This window comes from Xenia sp. Carnegie-2017, unplaced genomic scaffold, assembly GCF_021976095.1.
Source record: "Xenia sp. Carnegie-2017 unplaced genomic scaffold, XeniaSp_v1 HiC_scaffold_3, whole genome shotgun sequence".
NCBI lineage: Eukaryota > Metazoa > Cnidaria > Anthozoa > Malacalcyonacea > Xeniidae > Xenia > Xenia sp. Carnegie-2017.
The window spans coordinates 3049912-3066897 of NW_025813493.1; the positions used below are offsets into that span (position 1 = coordinate 3049912).

The 16986-nt window shown below is 31.4% G+C and overlaps 3 protein-coding genes across 3 annotated transcripts; all 3 read left to right on the plus strand.

Annotated features, from left to right (window-relative positions):
* The first annotated feature begins 1565 nt into the window (after positions 1-1565).
* LOC124454653 (fibrinogen-like protein A) lies at positions 1566-4522 on the plus strand. The gene is made up of 3 exons (XM_047005426.1): positions 1566-1617; positions 2850-3692; positions 4166-4522. Exons 2-3 carry the CDS (start codon positions 2915-2917, stop codon positions 4441-4443), a joined length of 1056 nt encoding a protein of 351 aa, XP_046861382.1. The 5' UTR covers positions 1566-1617; positions 2850-2914; the 3' UTR covers positions 4444-4522.
* A 2006-nt stretch (positions 4523-6528) lies between these two features.
* Positions 6529-12124, plus strand: LOC124454654 (collagen triple helix repeat-containing protein 1-like). The gene is made up of 4 exons (XM_047005427.1): positions 6529-6718; positions 7567-7793; positions 9724-9825; positions 11056-12124. Exons 1-4 carry the CDS (start codon positions 6613-6615, stop codon positions 11404-11406), a joined length of 786 nt encoding a protein of 261 aa, XP_046861383.1. The 5' UTR covers positions 6529-6612; the 3' UTR covers positions 11407-12124.
* Positions 12125-13412: 1288 nt separating this feature from the next.
* LOC124454655 (collagen triple helix repeat-containing protein 1-like) lies at positions 13413-16412 on the plus strand. Its single transcript, XM_047005428.1, has 3 exons — positions 13413-13509; positions 14876-14986; positions 15795-16412. The coding sequence occupies exons 1-3, from the start codon at positions 13450-13452 to the stop codon at positions 16143-16145; spliced, it is 522 nt and encodes a 173-aa protein (XP_046861384.1). The 5' UTR covers positions 13413-13449; the 3' UTR covers positions 16146-16412.
* Positions 16413-16986: the final 574 nt, after the last annotated feature.

A 16986-nucleotide genomic window follows, 5' to 3' on the forward strand; every position in this document is an offset into this window, starting at 1 on the left:
GGAAGATAAACTCTAATATTTAAAGTTGCTTAAGTATCATTTTCTGAATGTACGGCGTTTCAAATACGTAGCTGTTTCTATAAAGTAAAAACTTGGATTTTTATGGTGATCGAGTGGGCAGAAGTCTGTATGACATTGAGTCAGTAGTCATGGGGCTGAATGTAGCTAACGAGCAGTTTGACAAGAATGTGCAGCTTGTGAATTTTTTCTTGTCCTTGAACTCGGGAATATGATTATACTTCTAACATGAGTGATAAATGAGTGTTTACTAAATACAGGTTTTATGTTTGATCTCTACGAAAAACAATCATTATGATTTTACGTACGCGATGTTCCCAAATACTTCCCATCAATACCAAGCGTAAAGAGCTGTTTTTAAATAATTATAATCAGCGAATTATTGTAGCTATGCTAAATACATCTTGCAAAATACTTAAAGAAAACCAACTCAGTCAGTAAATTTGCTTTGGCGAGCTATTTAAGAACATGTCTATTTGGAAATATGTCTATTAGGTCATAACTAAAAGATAAAGCATGTGTTGGAGCCTAACTCACTCATTAAATCGTGATATGTTAGATAATCTTGTCTGGCTTGAATAAGTAAGATATAAAGCATGTGTTCGAGCCTAACTCACTCATTAAATCGCGATATGTTACATAAACTTGTCTGGCTTGAATAAGTAAGATATAAAGCATGTGTTCGAGCCTAACTCACTCATTAAATCGTGATATGTTAGATAAACTTGTCTGGCTTGAATAAGTAAGATATAAAGCATGTGTTCGAGCCTAACTCACTCATTAAATCGTGATATGTTAGATAAACTTGTCTGGCTTTAATAAGTAAGATATAAAGCATGTGTTCGAGCCTAACTCACTCATTAAATCGTGATATGTTAGATAAACTTGTCTGGCTTTAATAAGTAAGATATAAAGCATGTGTTCGAGCCTAACTCACTCATTAAATCGTGATATGTTAGATAAACTTGTCTGGCTTTAATAAGTAAGATATAAAGCATGTGTTCGAGCCTAACTCACTTATTAAATCGTGATATGTTAGATAAACTTCTCTGGCTTGAATAAGTAAGCCTGCCTTTCCCAATATGTTATTAAAGCTTCAACTACATATGTAAATTTTCATCGGGAATGTACAAATTACATATTTGCAGGAGGACCACGCATTTCCATGTCTTTATGTTTGCTATTTCTGGCTGAATTCCCAACTTATGTAAACACAATTAAGGATGCTATTTTGCTTTTTTGATTTTGATACTATTGTCAGAACAAGTGTTCAAAAAGGTACGTTGGAAGCTTCAAAATGAAATGTTTTATGCAAAGCCTTCTTTAATATTTTGTTTGTGTAATAGCACAAACATACAATTAAAACTTTAATTAATTTCAAGTGCTGTAGCAAGTCTATAAAACAATTATGAATAGTCAACATGTAATCAAATTTTATAACAAGTTGTTATTGAACCACAATTAACACAAATATATAAATAGAGCTTTGCTACTTTCTTCACACACGCTTCAAACCTCTACAAGTGAGACTTATCACAAGATGGCAAACTTTACTTATGCGATGATTGTAATAGCTTGTCTTTTTGCTATTATTCATGGGTAAGTTGTAATCTTTTTAAAACTAAAACGTGCAAGGTGTGAAACCTTTTGTATTTTTGAGGCGAGCATGATTTAATAGGACAGTGCTTTATAGTGAAAAGGTTGAAAGCTGCTAAAATAGTAGCAATGGGCAGTTTTAGTATTTTGCATTAAATATGCCGTTATTAAATGTTTTTGTGTTAGAAAGTATGTCATCAATGGATCAAAAGAGATGAATTGAATTTCATGGTTGCTTTATTCTTCGTAATATGCTTCTTCGTAGCTATAATTTTAAAAATTGTCTCCTGCAATGTCGTAGCAATCTCTGTAACTAACTGCATGAGAGAACACTTATTCATATCGTCTTCTAAGATCATTTGAAATCATGTTTTACGGATTATGGTATGCTTATATGAATATGAGCTCCTAAATTTTTGTACTACGCCACTTTTGAAAGTTGAAATTTACAAAACGGTTTATTTTTGTACTATTTTGAGTTCTTTTATCATTTTAAAATTATGATTGATTATTTCTTAATCACCATAAGCATTTTCCAAACCAATTCAAATAGAATTTTTTTGATAAACGTAGTTTAAAAGGTGGAAGATGATGAATTGGCACAATTCTATGAATTTTACCTCTTTGTTACATTACGTATTAATATTAGAAATTGTTTAAAATTTTTGAAAATTCCGGCTGCGATTAAAGATCACAAGAACATCATGCTGGATAATGGTCAGTAAGCAATTGACATAGTGTAATAAGTGTTATCATCAATGGCGGATTACTAATTACGGAGCACGCCGGCTAATACAAATTTGTTGAAATTTAAATCGGTTATGTATTCTTCCCACTAAGTTCAATCTCATGATGACATTTGCGTTCCTTACGCTCCAATAGCCCTTACCCTTCGTATTTTCCAGCTGGTCTTTGCAACTCATAGAATCAACAATAAGGAATGAATTTAAACTTCAAATTGGGAAAGCTAAGACTTCATGTTTTCTAAGCATCCTGAATTTGAACAGTAGATTGTATGGTTTTCAAAAACATAAATGGTCTAATTTAGGAGCATTTAATTCTAGTCCGGAATAGCAGAAGCTAAAAACTATTTATGTCTAGAAACTATGGACCTCTCAAATGCCCGAGCCTGTAAACTCCAGCCTACAGAGCCTACTATGTAGTCGGCCACTGAATATTATGCTTTAATATGTCAGTTGACTGTTTTGTCTCATATCATTTAACTATTTCCGTAGAGTGATGTTGACTAATACAAAAAAAAGATCTTACAAAAGATGACTTCTCAACAATCAGCCTCGACATGAAACGCACCGCAAAACCTGATCAACGAAATGTAACTTTGAAGACACAAATTGCATCTATAAAAGCACATATAGCTACACTTCAAACATATCACAAAAAACTTGGCGCACAAAACAAACACCTTCAAACATTTAAGTTAAAACTCCAATCCAAAATGAACAAGACAAAAGGACAAATAAGTAAACGTATAACCTTGCGAAAACAAATAAAGAAGCTCAAAGTTCAAATGATTAAGCTTTCTATACAAATGAAAACACTCGAAGCACAATTAGCGAAAACACAAAACATGTTAAGAACTCTTGAAAAACGATTGACAACGCTTTCAAAAGAATATACCAAACTCACAGTAACAGAACAAAACGGAACAAAAATTTCAAATAAATCAAAGAAAACACAAGGAAAGAACTGTGCAGATCTTTACAAAAAAGGAGAAAAAAAGAACGGAGTTTATCAAATTAATCCAGATGGTCAGGGTTACTTTAAGGTTTTCTGTGATATGAAAACATCTGGTGGAGGTTGGACTGTAATTCAAAGACGTCAAGATGGAAGTGTAAACTTCTATCGAGGTTGGAATGACTATAAACAAGGTTTTGGTGATCTGAAAAGCGAATTCTGGCTTGGATTGGATAAAATATACCGACTAACATCAGCAAGGAGAAATAAACTTCGTGTTGATCTTGGAGACACGTCAGGAAATAAAAGATATGCTGAATATGATTATTTTGCTGTAGAGAATGAAAGTAAAAAATATCAATTGAGACTTGGAAAATATTCTGGTAGGTCATTAGGCAAATATAAACAATAACACCAAAAGATAAAAGTAATAAGTTAAAAGTAATAAGTTAAAAGGGTTGATAGGATAAAAATAATATTAGAATTAAATTAAAACGATTTGGATGCTTGGAATTTGCATGAACTGATTCTACTTTTTTGTTACATATTTGTCATAAGAGCAATATATAATGTTTCAACTTAAAATACAACAAACAACCCCCTTTGTAAACCAAAAATATTTTGTCATGTGAATACAGTAGTATTTAATATTTTCTACATAATTAATAAACTAAGTGATGACAAACATGATGGAGCAAAAAGAATGTTTTTATTGTAAGTATTTTTGTCAATTGTCCATTGATTAAATATTAATATTACACAAGCAGTGAGGTAAGCATGTAGTGACCAAAAATAATGCATAATAAAAGTCCACTGTTAAATGTGCGTTCTTTTAAATACAAATATCACCATTTAGGAACTGCTGGGAACTCATTATCCGCCCATAAAAACAAGTCGTTTACGACAAAAGATTCAGATAACGATACAGATGTTGTAGGAAACTGTGCTGTACATGCTAAAGGTGCTTGGTGGTATTATAATTGTTATGATTCCAACCTAAATGGGTATTATTATCATGGCAACTATCAACCTTCTGCATCTTGGTACAAAGGTGTTGTTTGGAAAGATTGGAAAGGATATTCTTATTCTTTAAAATTCACTGAAATGAAAATGAAACCGTCAGGAAATTTTTAAGTAATTGATGATTTCATGACGATGATGAATACATCTGTAGTGAACTTTATATATTTTGTTATAAAGTTGGTTGTTTAGTCTTTAAAAAGAAATAAATCTCAACAGTCATTATTCGTAGTTCTTTATATGGATTTGGTATAATATTTATTGGAACCGTGTCGCAAAAAGGCAACCGAACTTCAGCTCGCTTTTGTGCATAACTAAAATTACTAAATAAGTTACCATGAGCTTTCGAATGATGTGTTGTTTGAATTAAATTACAAAGTTCCTTTTTACCCCCTTGAAGAAAAAATAAAGTGACAGCCGTCTCTGTTTTTTTAAATTTTTGTATTATATAGGTTTTAGTTTTTTAAAAATGCTCTATATCTTTGATGAATTTTTACTGTGCTGAAAACAATTTGCAGAGTAATTGAGCTCTAAAAAATGTATGTATCTTTTCAATTCTCGCATCACCTTTTTTGTTTTTTTACTCATGTATTTTTGATCAACTTTCAAAAAATCAGATTGAAGGAATGATCATCAACCGTTGATTGAATCTCTCCAACTCTTTTCACTATAATTATATGCTAGCAGTGGGTGTAAGCAATATGTACGAGATTTATATCATAAACTTCTTGTATATAGCAGAGTTGTCGGTGTTTGTCATAGAGTACTATTAACGTAAACAAATGTCAGCAGTAATGTCCTAAATAGCGCTTAACAGCGTAATTGCGAAATTAAATAGCTCGTGGTCATTACCAATGCATTAAGCAGATTTAGTCTGTTAATCTGTATCCCTTAGGAAGTAAGATATTGGAACTGTCGCTTGGCTAGATTATATATTTAATGTAAACTACATGAATGGATACTACACACCAAGAGCTTCCTACCTTATGTGTTCATCACACATTATGACTTCGACAACAAACCAGGGGCGTCGGAAAGAACATAAAATTTTGGGTGCGGGAGGGTGACATTTTAGAAATTATAAGTACCGATGTCTGCAACATGTTGTCAAGTAGTCGCCATTTTATTTTTAGCAACGCCGGTCGTCTAATCGCAAACGTAGTAAACTAATAAAAGAAAAATTACAAAAGATTCCAACGTGATTGTTTTTAGAGTCCACTCCCTGCACTATACTCAAAATAGACTATCAGTAAACATTCCCTTTTATGGTAATTTTTCTTTTTTAATGAATAGTTGGGGGGGGGGGGCACTGCCCCCTCCTGAGAAAAGTTCTGTAGTAGTGCTTAAATAATGAGACAGAAGAATTACGCTCATTATTGAATGGAAGTCTGGTGCAGAATGTTTTCTGCAAATCGTCTCATTGATACAACTTTAAGACTAAAAATAAATGTTGATGGGGGCTTCTATGCTCTAAGCATTGGCTCCAAAATTGTTATTACAAACCCTTTCATCACCTTGTTGAAAAATGCGCTTCATTTTTGCTGTCACGTACAGAATCTACCGAAAGCTTTGAAGTCAGCTCTATTTTCATTAAAATTAATTATCTAAAATGTATGTTAATAAACCAGCAAATTTTTTTTCATGTAAAAGATAATTAACAACAAATATTTTCTTAAATAAAATATTGTACAAGCATTGTAGATGAATAAATTCCTACAGAAAGAAAAGAGAGAGGGACAGATAGCAACTTTTTATACAAATTTACATGGATTGACAGGAAGTTCATAGCGTTTCGATTGCAGCGAGTTTAATCTTTTTCTTAGAGAAGAAGTTTCATCTTTTTTTTTTAAACGAGGAGACCCGCATATAGCTGGCAGGTTAATAGTGTTTGTGTGTAATTTGTATTATATTAAAGCTTGTACATTATTTATGAAATGCTTAAATTATTAATGGTCGACCACCAAAAAGGATTGTAACTGTAATAATTAAACACACAGGAAATATATTTTTCACCAAATTGCCCAAATTTTTACAGCAATCGTTTCCTGCAAATAAAGCGAGCGAAACGTTTTGCGGTAGATTCGTCAAATAATTGACTTTTATGGGGAAGCCAAGCTCATCACATGTTTCCAATATTTACATTTGAAATTTTAGTCAAACTAAACACAGCTGTACACGTATATATAGTTAGCTCTTTATGACAGCAGATACATTGCGGTAATCGTGCATGCAAACGTCTTTTCATTAGACGTGTTACTTGAAGTTATCACTCATTTCTAAAAGATGGTTGGGTACATTTTTGTGACTTTTCTTGTAATCGGTGCATGCAATGCAACAAACAAAGAATTCGAAATTCCACAAAGTGCATTCATGAAAATAAATGAAAATGGTATGTTGTCAATATAAAATATAATAATTTACTTTTATTCGTTTGTTTTTTTGAAGAAAAGAAAAGTTTAAGTCTATAGCTGATACATGTACATCAAATTTTGAATTATCGTTATTTAGCTTGTAGTTTTATTGTAAAATATTGTAGATGACACTTTTAAATCTGAAAATTTTGTTCCAGTGTCTCAATTTAGCTTAGATGTTTAACTTCATTTCCACGCAAAAACTTTATTATTCATCTACAGCAGTTAATTTTGTAAATTTGAGTTATTTTCTCTTTTTGTTTACAGCTTGCATGACCTTTATCGTGCACAAATGGAGTGACAACGCTAACAATTGTAAAAGATATATGAGTATAAGCTATATATAGCAGTATAAGCTATAAGTTACATAAAGCTTAGAAAACCTAAAAAGAGCAGGATTTAGAAAAAGCCATTTCAGTCATCAGCAACTATCTTCAGTCTGCAAATCATTATCTGCATACCAACATTTGACATCTAAACACATACGTAGTTGCAACAGTCGTAGCAAGGCTGCACATATCGTATTTCTATGCAATTTTTTTTGTGTTCACTCACTGAACCTCTTTAATTAAATAGAATGTGCATAATAATCACACAAGCATACTCAATTGGAATATAAAAGTACAGTACATGTTGCTATAGAGAAGAAAGTTACGACATTTTTTTTGTTATATATTAACTGTATAACGTCCAACTATCCTTGAATTATTTATGTAAGCCTTAAGGTCTGACGAATTGAGAAATGTTTTCCAGACTCTGTTTAACAAGATATTATCGATGTAAAATACGCGCTGAATTTAATTTCGTTTTATTTTTCATTATGCAGGTGATGCTTTGGCACCAAAAAATATCATTGCAAGTCATCTCGTTGACAGTGCGATTGAATGTTCATTTGAATGTCATCGAGAGAAGAGATGTGTTGGTTTTAACTATCTAGACGAAGCTAAAAAATCTGAGATAAACTGCCATATTTCCAACACAACAACCAGAAGCAGAGTGAAGACATTGTTCGTCAAAGAAAAATGGACTTTTTATCAAGCTCTTTTCAAGACGGTAGGAATTTAACAAAGTCAACATTATCTTGTTATTCTATAATTTCACTAAATACGTGCAATACAATTTCATGACAATTTTCTCAAAACTGCGTACCGCAAAATATATTCAAGTTCAACTATAATAAGAAACTTTTGCTTTACATATTTAATAAACTAAAGTTAATTTGAATAAAAATATTTATTCCGGGAAACATTTAACAGTCTAATATTCAACCAGAAAATGGTGAAAATGGGATATAAATTTTCTGACCTTCAGCTTAAATACGTAAATAAGAGAATTATTATATGTTTGTGAACATTGTTTTTAAAATAAGAAGAAAATCGCTGTAAGGAAAGCAATATAGACACTCAATTTAATTAAGTTACAACAAATGAACAAAAATTTTTAAAATTGAAGTCCATGCAATAATAATATATGACCATAGTGACCTCATTCAAAAATATATTCTTTTTTGTTCAATAGTCATAAAATTAATCCTGTGATCATCAGGCAAAACACATATAAATGACTATTTTCCATCTCCCCAATTATCGATGTTCAGGCCTCCCTTATGATTCCTTTATTGTTCATGTGTCATCTTAGAAAGATTATGAGATGTAATTTCTTCGGCCGAAATTTCTATGTGGTAATTCCAAACAAGACATGAATTTCTTTACAATCTGACAGCTTAATTCTTAAAGCGTACTAAAGTGTAAATATTTAAATGCCAAAAAAAGCTAAAATATTTTCTATTTACACGAATAGTCCTGGATACACGCTTTACTGAGCTTAAACTAAAATTTCGTCGCCCACATCTAACAAACTATTAATTTCTTTCATGGTGCTATAGTTAATATTGTAAAAGCAGGTAATTAGTTAATGTGCCTCCAAGTGATAAGTGTGCACAATAAGCAGAAATTAAAGTTTTATCCTCAATGATGTCTTCATTATAGTTATCAAAACATAGACAAGCATGATATGAGCAAAAAAGTAAGCTACACTGTTTCTCTTCAGTCACTCGTTTATAAAGCATCAATTAATGTTTTTTTACCATGATACCATAGGAAGGCAGACATGCCAGTTCCTTGATTTTATCGAATGTCACCGAAATCTTAATGCAAATATTCAGTTAACCAGATATTCAATCACTTCTCTTGTTTGAGTTTTGGTATCACATGTATTCAGTAAAATAATTTTGAACGAATCAAGTCTGAGTAAGTGTTTGATTGAGAATTGTATCAACAAACACATTGACAAACAGACGAACTCAATAAAAGGGAATTGTGTAAGAAGCAGCAAAAAGCGAACACTCAAGTGGATTTCTTGTTAATAAAAAGAAAGTGCGTGGAAAATTTGGGTGCATAGCATATAAAATGCATAAATATTTATGGAAATTAAATACTCAGTCCGACCTGATTTGTTAAAGGTTTTTTCACTATCTACATGTCATTAAAGAAGGGTGAAAGTGATCGAAAATCTGGCGTTTAGAAGATTTGTTTTAAGATTAAGGCGACTCCAATAAAACCGGGCGAGTTGGCAGGTGTTCCTGTGGTATAAAACAAGACCTTAAAATGCTGAGTCGGCATTGAGATGAACTCCAAGGATAGACTACGTAAACAACTACAAGTGCATGACCATATAAGAATATTTTAAAATGTGATTATGAAAGTAAGTCAAATGTGAAAACTTGCTATTTTGTATTCTTCATTTTTGTTCTATTGAATTAAACTGTGTTGAGTTCATATATTCGAAAACAACTTCGGTATAGAATCATGGTAAAAAACATTCGTTGATGCTTTATAAACGTTGTAATATACTTTTTTACTCATTTCACACTGATCTGTGTAATGGTATTAAGAATTTTTCAAAGCTGCTGGACTTAACAATTAATATCTTAATCCACAACTAAGAAACTATGATTCTGACCGTGAATATTTTTGTACTAAAGGGAGAAAAAGAGGACGGTCAATTTACAAGAAAAAATATTACATCAAATTGGAAGCAATGCGCATGGCTGGAAGGAAATGGTCTTAACAATGGACTTATAAAGGTAAGTTAATTACTTGTTAAAGTCCGCGGACGTTTTGACATAACGTAAAAACTAAAATGACGAAAAAGATAATGTTTTAATTGTGGTTGGATGGAAAACAATCAGCTATGCCAATCTTTAGGCTCGAGGTAAAAATGAACTAAATATTAATTTTTGGAATATTTACTGAACATAAATTTGGAAAAGTACTTGTAAATTGTCAACTGAAAAAATTACTTATAGCTACATAGGAATGAACAATGAAAAGATTATGAAATAAAAAGTCATTTGCTATGACAGTTAGACACTTTTGTCATATGATCTCTTTAGCCTTTAGGTTATAAAAGGGAGATCCAAAATAGTTTTTCAAAAATGTCGAAGATCTCTTTTATCGCTTTAAATACGTTTCTCTTAATATATCATTTGCTCTTTCATACGTCGATATGTTTAGCGAGATCAATAAGCATAGGCTTGTTTTATCATGCACTTCGTACAAATGTTAATTCTTGCAATGGAACTTAACATCTCTTTAAAAAATAGCAAGCAAGCAAAGCGTCACTCCAATTAAATCTCTTTTTACTTCATTCATTAATTAGATAGTAATTAAATACCTAGAAATGAAGATTTTTTCAAAAAATGTGTCTTCGTCAGTGTATTTAACTCGTTTTGTTGTGTTTTTCTTTTTTTAACAAAAAAGCAATGCCCTAGCTAATTTCGATGGTTTAGGGGAGGAGTAGAGAGGCATAATTCATACATGCATGAATGTTATAATCCACGAAAAAATTTATTTCGAAAAAACGTAATATAGCAGAACATGAATATATAAATATTGGCTTCTCCAATTAGCGAGCTAGCTACGACTTTGAAAGATAGTTAAGAGCGGTCAATAAACTGCTGACTGGTAATAAAAACTCTCAAACAAATATAAACATAAGTTGTCTAATTTCTTACAAACAAACTGGCTAAAATGACGATCTGAAAAATGCATAGCCTCAGGACCATGGTAACACGAAAATATCTTCTCTACGATTTTACATTTATATCAGTTTCCTGTCAATAAATCTCAGTACTTCAACCTTTGTTTATGCAGCATTGCGGTTAACAACTTAACGTTTATTACTTAAAATGACAACAATAAAACTATATTCGATGTTGTTTACAAATTCTTTTGTTTTCTGTGATTGTCATACTGCATGATCACTTTCGATACTTACAAATGTTTTACTTATTTGTTTTTGTTCTTTACACTAGTCTTGTAGTTTTGAAAAAAAATGTAGCAATACCTATCTTAATGTGTTCTACGCTGGTAATCTCCGTATTCAAAACTGTGACTACTGTTGCAAGAGATGGTACTTTAAGTTCAATGGAAAAGAGTGTAATTCCACAATTGAAGGAGTTTTTTACATATGGAAAGGTAAAGGTACACGAAATGTTCATCGTCATCGTCATATCGAGGGATATTGTGGTAACATCGACAGTGGTACTGTTAATGTTGGTTTCTATGTTGGTAATTGTCAAGGATATTCTGATGCAGATGCCGCAAGTGGATGGAATTCAATCTCTCGCATTGTAATCCAAGAAGTTCCACCACCTCAGACTTAAGTCAATTTAAACTTAAGCCTAGAAAAAGTTATTTCCCTTTGAATGATTTTCTGTTTTTTTATAGTAAAGCTTCTATTAGAAAAGCTGTTTCATCGTGATTGACTTTGTCAAAGCTAAAAACATATATGCACGTTTGCTTAGATAATAGCTTAATTAGAATAACACCATAAAGGTTTTTTTATAGTGTTTCAATGATTGCTGAAATACCAGTAAAAAGGTAATTTCGAAAAAGTTGATCTTTCGAACTACGTACGTCGTTGTTGTTAGCTCATCGTTTTCGTGAAATACAGCAACAGATATACTTTTTAACCCTATTTAGCGTGAGCAACATTTTCCCTTTTGGGTTGTACTTGATTTCTATTGCGGTCGTTATTGCGCACAACGCACAATAATTAAATGTTAATCTTAATAGTTATAACTAAACATTGAAAAATACGTCGTTTCATCATTATATGTGTAAGTAAAACAGGTTTTTAAAAAGATAACTTTTAGAACGAATTTTTTTGGCTTGTGGTTGCAAAATTTTAATAAACTTAATTTAAAAAAAAAATTGGAGTCATAGCTACTGTTGTTTTAAAAATAATTTGAGCTTAAGAATAATTTTAAAGGTTTTTGTTATGAATACTAAATGTACTTAAATTTTCAAGGCTTGTGTTATCATTACTGAATGTACTTATTTTAATTCTTATTCCTAAAACAGGTAGCATATTCTTACGCACTCATTGACTGTATATTTTATTTGATTGGTAAAAGCTCAATTTCGGTAGCCATATGTCTCTCGTAAATTGGCTAATGAATTTTGCCAGAGACATAAGAGAAAGACTGCTTTATATATTATTGTTGGATGTTTTCGTTAAAAAGAGCAAATATTTCGTCATATCTTAAAAATTCCCTGCTGCTAATCAGTTTCATCATTTTTGCTTTACTCCAAGCTTATTTTTTTTCTAGTTATGGCGAACTTTCTGCTTTATCTTAGACAGGAACATTTTTTAAACACAGTACATCAAAACATGCTAGAGTTGTATTTTGTTTGTCACTAATGAGCAATTGTTCAAATTCTTGCCCATATTTAATAATTTTTTGGCTGATGTAGCTAACATGTCGCGAAAAACAACTAAGCACTGTATCCCGGGTATGTGTTAGGTTTAAAAGCAACGTAAATTTAACTTTATACTTTGTTGTATGTAATGTTGATGAAAATTTTAGAATACGCAAACATCAAATAACATAGTCATCATGATATACAAGCTCTCCCATTAATGAAAGACGCCTTTTATCATTAGCAATGCCGCGTGATCATGCAGATATCTTGAAGGTTATGTCAATATTTCATAATATTTTCTTCAATTAAATTTGTTTTGGAGTACAAAAAATATATTTTTCATTTGGTATTTCACTGAAACATAAAAATTTATATGTTTTCTTCTTTCATTCAATTACTTAGCTTTCTGTTTGTTTATAGAAATATTAGTTTTCTTGCATTTAAGTTGTGTTGCATTTATTGAAGAGAAAATTATTATCTAACATCGTTTTATAGTCTAACGATCACTACAATAGACAGTTGTTTAGAGTTTTGTTTCTTAAGACTAAATTCAATATATAAATCGTTTACATGTTTTAGAACCATACAAAATTTTGCTTTTTCAATTCTTGTTGAACTGATCATGCTCAATGTTGCTATAAATATATTTTCCATTTTAAGACTAAGATGTTGAAAATAAGGTAAGTATTTGGAAATTGCAAAAGCCATCAATGAATGCATGTTGTGGAACGCAACCGAGAAAAACAAGTCTCCTACATAGTTCTTATCCAGTTTGGAGATGATTTGTTGCAGTATAATTTTATGAAACTGAAACTGTTGATAATGAACTATAATTAACTTATATGATGTGAACGTTTATGCAATGTATACATTGCATATTTAGGACAAAATAAACACAGCTGTTTTAAGTATAGTTAGTATTTCATGGCAGCCGTTACCTATATTAAGTAGCAGTGCAAGCGATTTTTCAAGTATTAAGACTTGTCGTTCTTTCGTGAAAGATGGCTGCTCACATTTTCTTATTTTGTCTTCTATTTGCAGCTGGCAGTGCATCGAATGAGGTAAACAATGAAAATTTTATTCAAAATGAATATCATAACGTTTACAATACTAAGCCCTTACTAACTGAGCTCGAGGTTTTTACGTAGAAATATCGGACCGAAGTTTTTTGTACAGACCCACCGCGTGGTTAGTACAAAAAAACAAAAGTTCGATATTTCTCAGTATAGAACGGGAAAGCTTAGGTAAAAAATAAATCGTTTCAAATTGTATCGCCTGGATGATTAAACTGTTTTCCAAGTGTTTTTCCTTCGACTCACATTCGTAAATGGTTTTTTGTTTTGTTTTTCTTCGTTTAGCTGTTCGCTTTACAAAATTTGTTTACATTTGACTGTATAATTACGCGTTTTTCACGGTGGTTTATTACGGTACTAATGGACAGACAAAAATGCTTCTGAACTAATCAAAACGCGCCAATTTACCGGGAGTAACGCTTGCCATATAATTCAGTATTTGCCTAGAAGAATCTAATGTCGTAAAAGACATTCCACATCATTTCAACTTAAGGACATCAGCTCTTTATTGCGGTAGCTGTTAATCCGAATTATGAAGTAACTTGTTTATTATCCAATGCTTCTAAATCTGAATCGTCTAAGTTTTGAGACGTTTTCTTTATCAAATACTTCTTATAATCTTATCACATGGACATGCATATATATGCTGACAAACAAAGATAATTTTGGCTGATTTGACTTGTCAGTAAGTACATGCACGTATGCTGAATAACGGTTCCAGAATAGAGCATGCATGCTAATTTTTACTTTGCTTAAATATATCTTGTTCATAAACTTTTTGTATCGAGAACTTAAAAATTGCAAATAAAAGCCTCTTTCATTTTTCTGTCACGTACAAATAATTAAACGTCATTATGACTAGAATGCACCTGTTTTAGAATATCTATAACAAATTGTATTTCTTCATTTGGCAGTTAATTAAAAACAAGTATTTTAAGAACTTATAGTTTTGATAACACAAAATTTTGCGTCTCATCATTTCTGTTATTTTTAACTTTTTGCTGTTGCGCTACTGAAAGTAGATACTTTTTAAACATTCAATGACTCTTATGAAAGAGGGATCTTGGATTAGTCGGATACGCTACTGAACTTAAATTCGACATACGCAATATCATGCAAAATGAAAGACTGAGTATATCTTTTGGTATGCAAAAAATACTGGCTTTCAGTTGAAGACAAATGATAAGCATTTTACGAATACCTCTTCCAATTATCAACTACACATTTGACATTTTGAATTTTACTATTTTTGTGCAAAAGAAAATCAGAGCGTAATGATTACCGATTTTCCAGACTTAACTATTGATAACATGACTAAACCATAATTCTGACTGTAGATATTTTTGTGATAAAGGTTGAAAATGGCAAACTTTGTGTACAAGGCGCTCAAGAAGACTATATTGAATCGAACTGGAAGCAATGCACATGGAAGGAAGAACTTAACATGAATTATGGTCTTATAAAGGTACTTATTACGAATGTCTGATTTATAAAGGTATACTACCTATAAAGGTTAAATTTACAAGCAAAAAGCAAATTTTCATTATTAATTTGACGGCCCAAAACGTAACTTTTGGTTCTGAACTTAAATGCAATTGTAACTATTATTTCAAGTATGTGTACAAAAAACGCTGATGTATATAGCAAATTTAGGTTTATAAATTTGTCGATTTGGATGCTAGAATTTGAATTCATAGCAAAACGTCAAGCTAAATAATGTTTTGTGGAAAAAAGTAATTGAAATAATGTAAATTGCAATGACAGATCATTTGCATCAAGCTTGGTTAACACAGTTGAAGTGAATATTATTAGCACAAGCACGCATGTGACATAAGCATTGATATTAGCACAAGCACGCATGTGACATAAGCATTGATATTAGCACAAGCACGCATGTGACATAAGCATTGATATGAATGCAAGCATAAGAAAAAAGGCTGTAGCACAAGGTTAAAGAAGAAGAAAGAACACGACGTTTTGTTTTAGAAAATTTTTTCAAGAACTTGCTTTTTTTAACAGCCTGTATACTGCAAATTTCTAAGAGTTTCGTCGCAAGCTTGGTAATTGGAGGAGGGGGTGTCTCATAACTACACGTATATGCATTATATGCCGAGTTAAAGAAATCCTTTAAAACAATTGTTTACAGGTTATGACGTATACAAATATGATTCCCACAATCATAGAGCTTGCTACCTGTGTAAGGCATTCATCATATTAGATGTAAGGATGCATTGGAAAATGTTTCTTATATTCTGCTTGTTTTGTTTTTCTAGTCTTGTAGTTTTTTTAAAAAATGTAACAACACGTACCTTCGTGTGTTCTATGGTGGTAATCTCCGTATTTCTGACTGTGACTATTGTTGCAAACGATGGTATTTTAAATTGAATGGAAAAGAATGTAGTCCAACAATTGAAGGTGTCCTCTACATGTGGAAAGGTAAAGGAACACAAAATATTCATCGTCATCGTCATATAGAGGGATATTGTGGCAACATTAACAATGGTACAGTTAATGTTGGCTTCTATGTCGGCGATTGCAATAAAGTAAACGCTGGTTATGCAAACAGTGGATGGAATTCAGTCTCTCGAATTGTGATCCAAGAAGTTTCACCACCTCAGACTTAAGTCTGAACATTCTGAAGTCCTTACATCTTGTAAATTTATATTGATATTGCATAAAAAATGAAGGTATACATAAAGAAAGACATAAAGTAAGACATAAATGTAGATATATCACGGTAGATAAACATGAAGAAAGACACAATGATTGACATAAAGATAAATAAAGGTAGACATCAAGTAGATATAAATATAAACATTGTGACATAAAGGAGATGTGTAGAAATTGTGTGAAATAGTCACAAATATTATAAAAAATTCTTACTCAAGAAATTTTTTCAAATAATCTACTTGATTGAAAAGCAAAATACAACACATAGAATGCAGAGTGCTTTATGGTAAGAAAATTATAAATGGTGTGCGCGTTGTTTAAAAAATTCAAAATGTGATGTTGTGATTAAGAATAAGGTTATACGTGAAGGAAATAGTAACGAAAAATGTGATCACTTGAACAGGAAAAATGTTAATATTTGTCAAAGTTTAAGTAATGTGTTAACATCAGTGTCAGTGTTCGTCATAGTGCTGGTGTTTTCTTAGTGTTGATGTTGGTCTTCGTGTAAGAGTTGCTGTTTTTTTACTATTTTGGTTTAGTCTTACTATTTTAGTATTGTAATTTTTTAATGTATGTTTTAAGTGTTATTTATATGTATTTATACAGCTATTTCGTTGATGACAGTGTTCTGTACTGAAGAAAATACTGTATAAATATTATATAATTATAATAATAATAATAGTCGTGATGTGTTGACACCCATAATGTTTGTGTTAGTTAATGCTAGTATTCGTTTCACTATTCGCATTAGAAAACGGTGGAAAAAGGAGAAATGAGATGGAAAGAGAGAGAGAG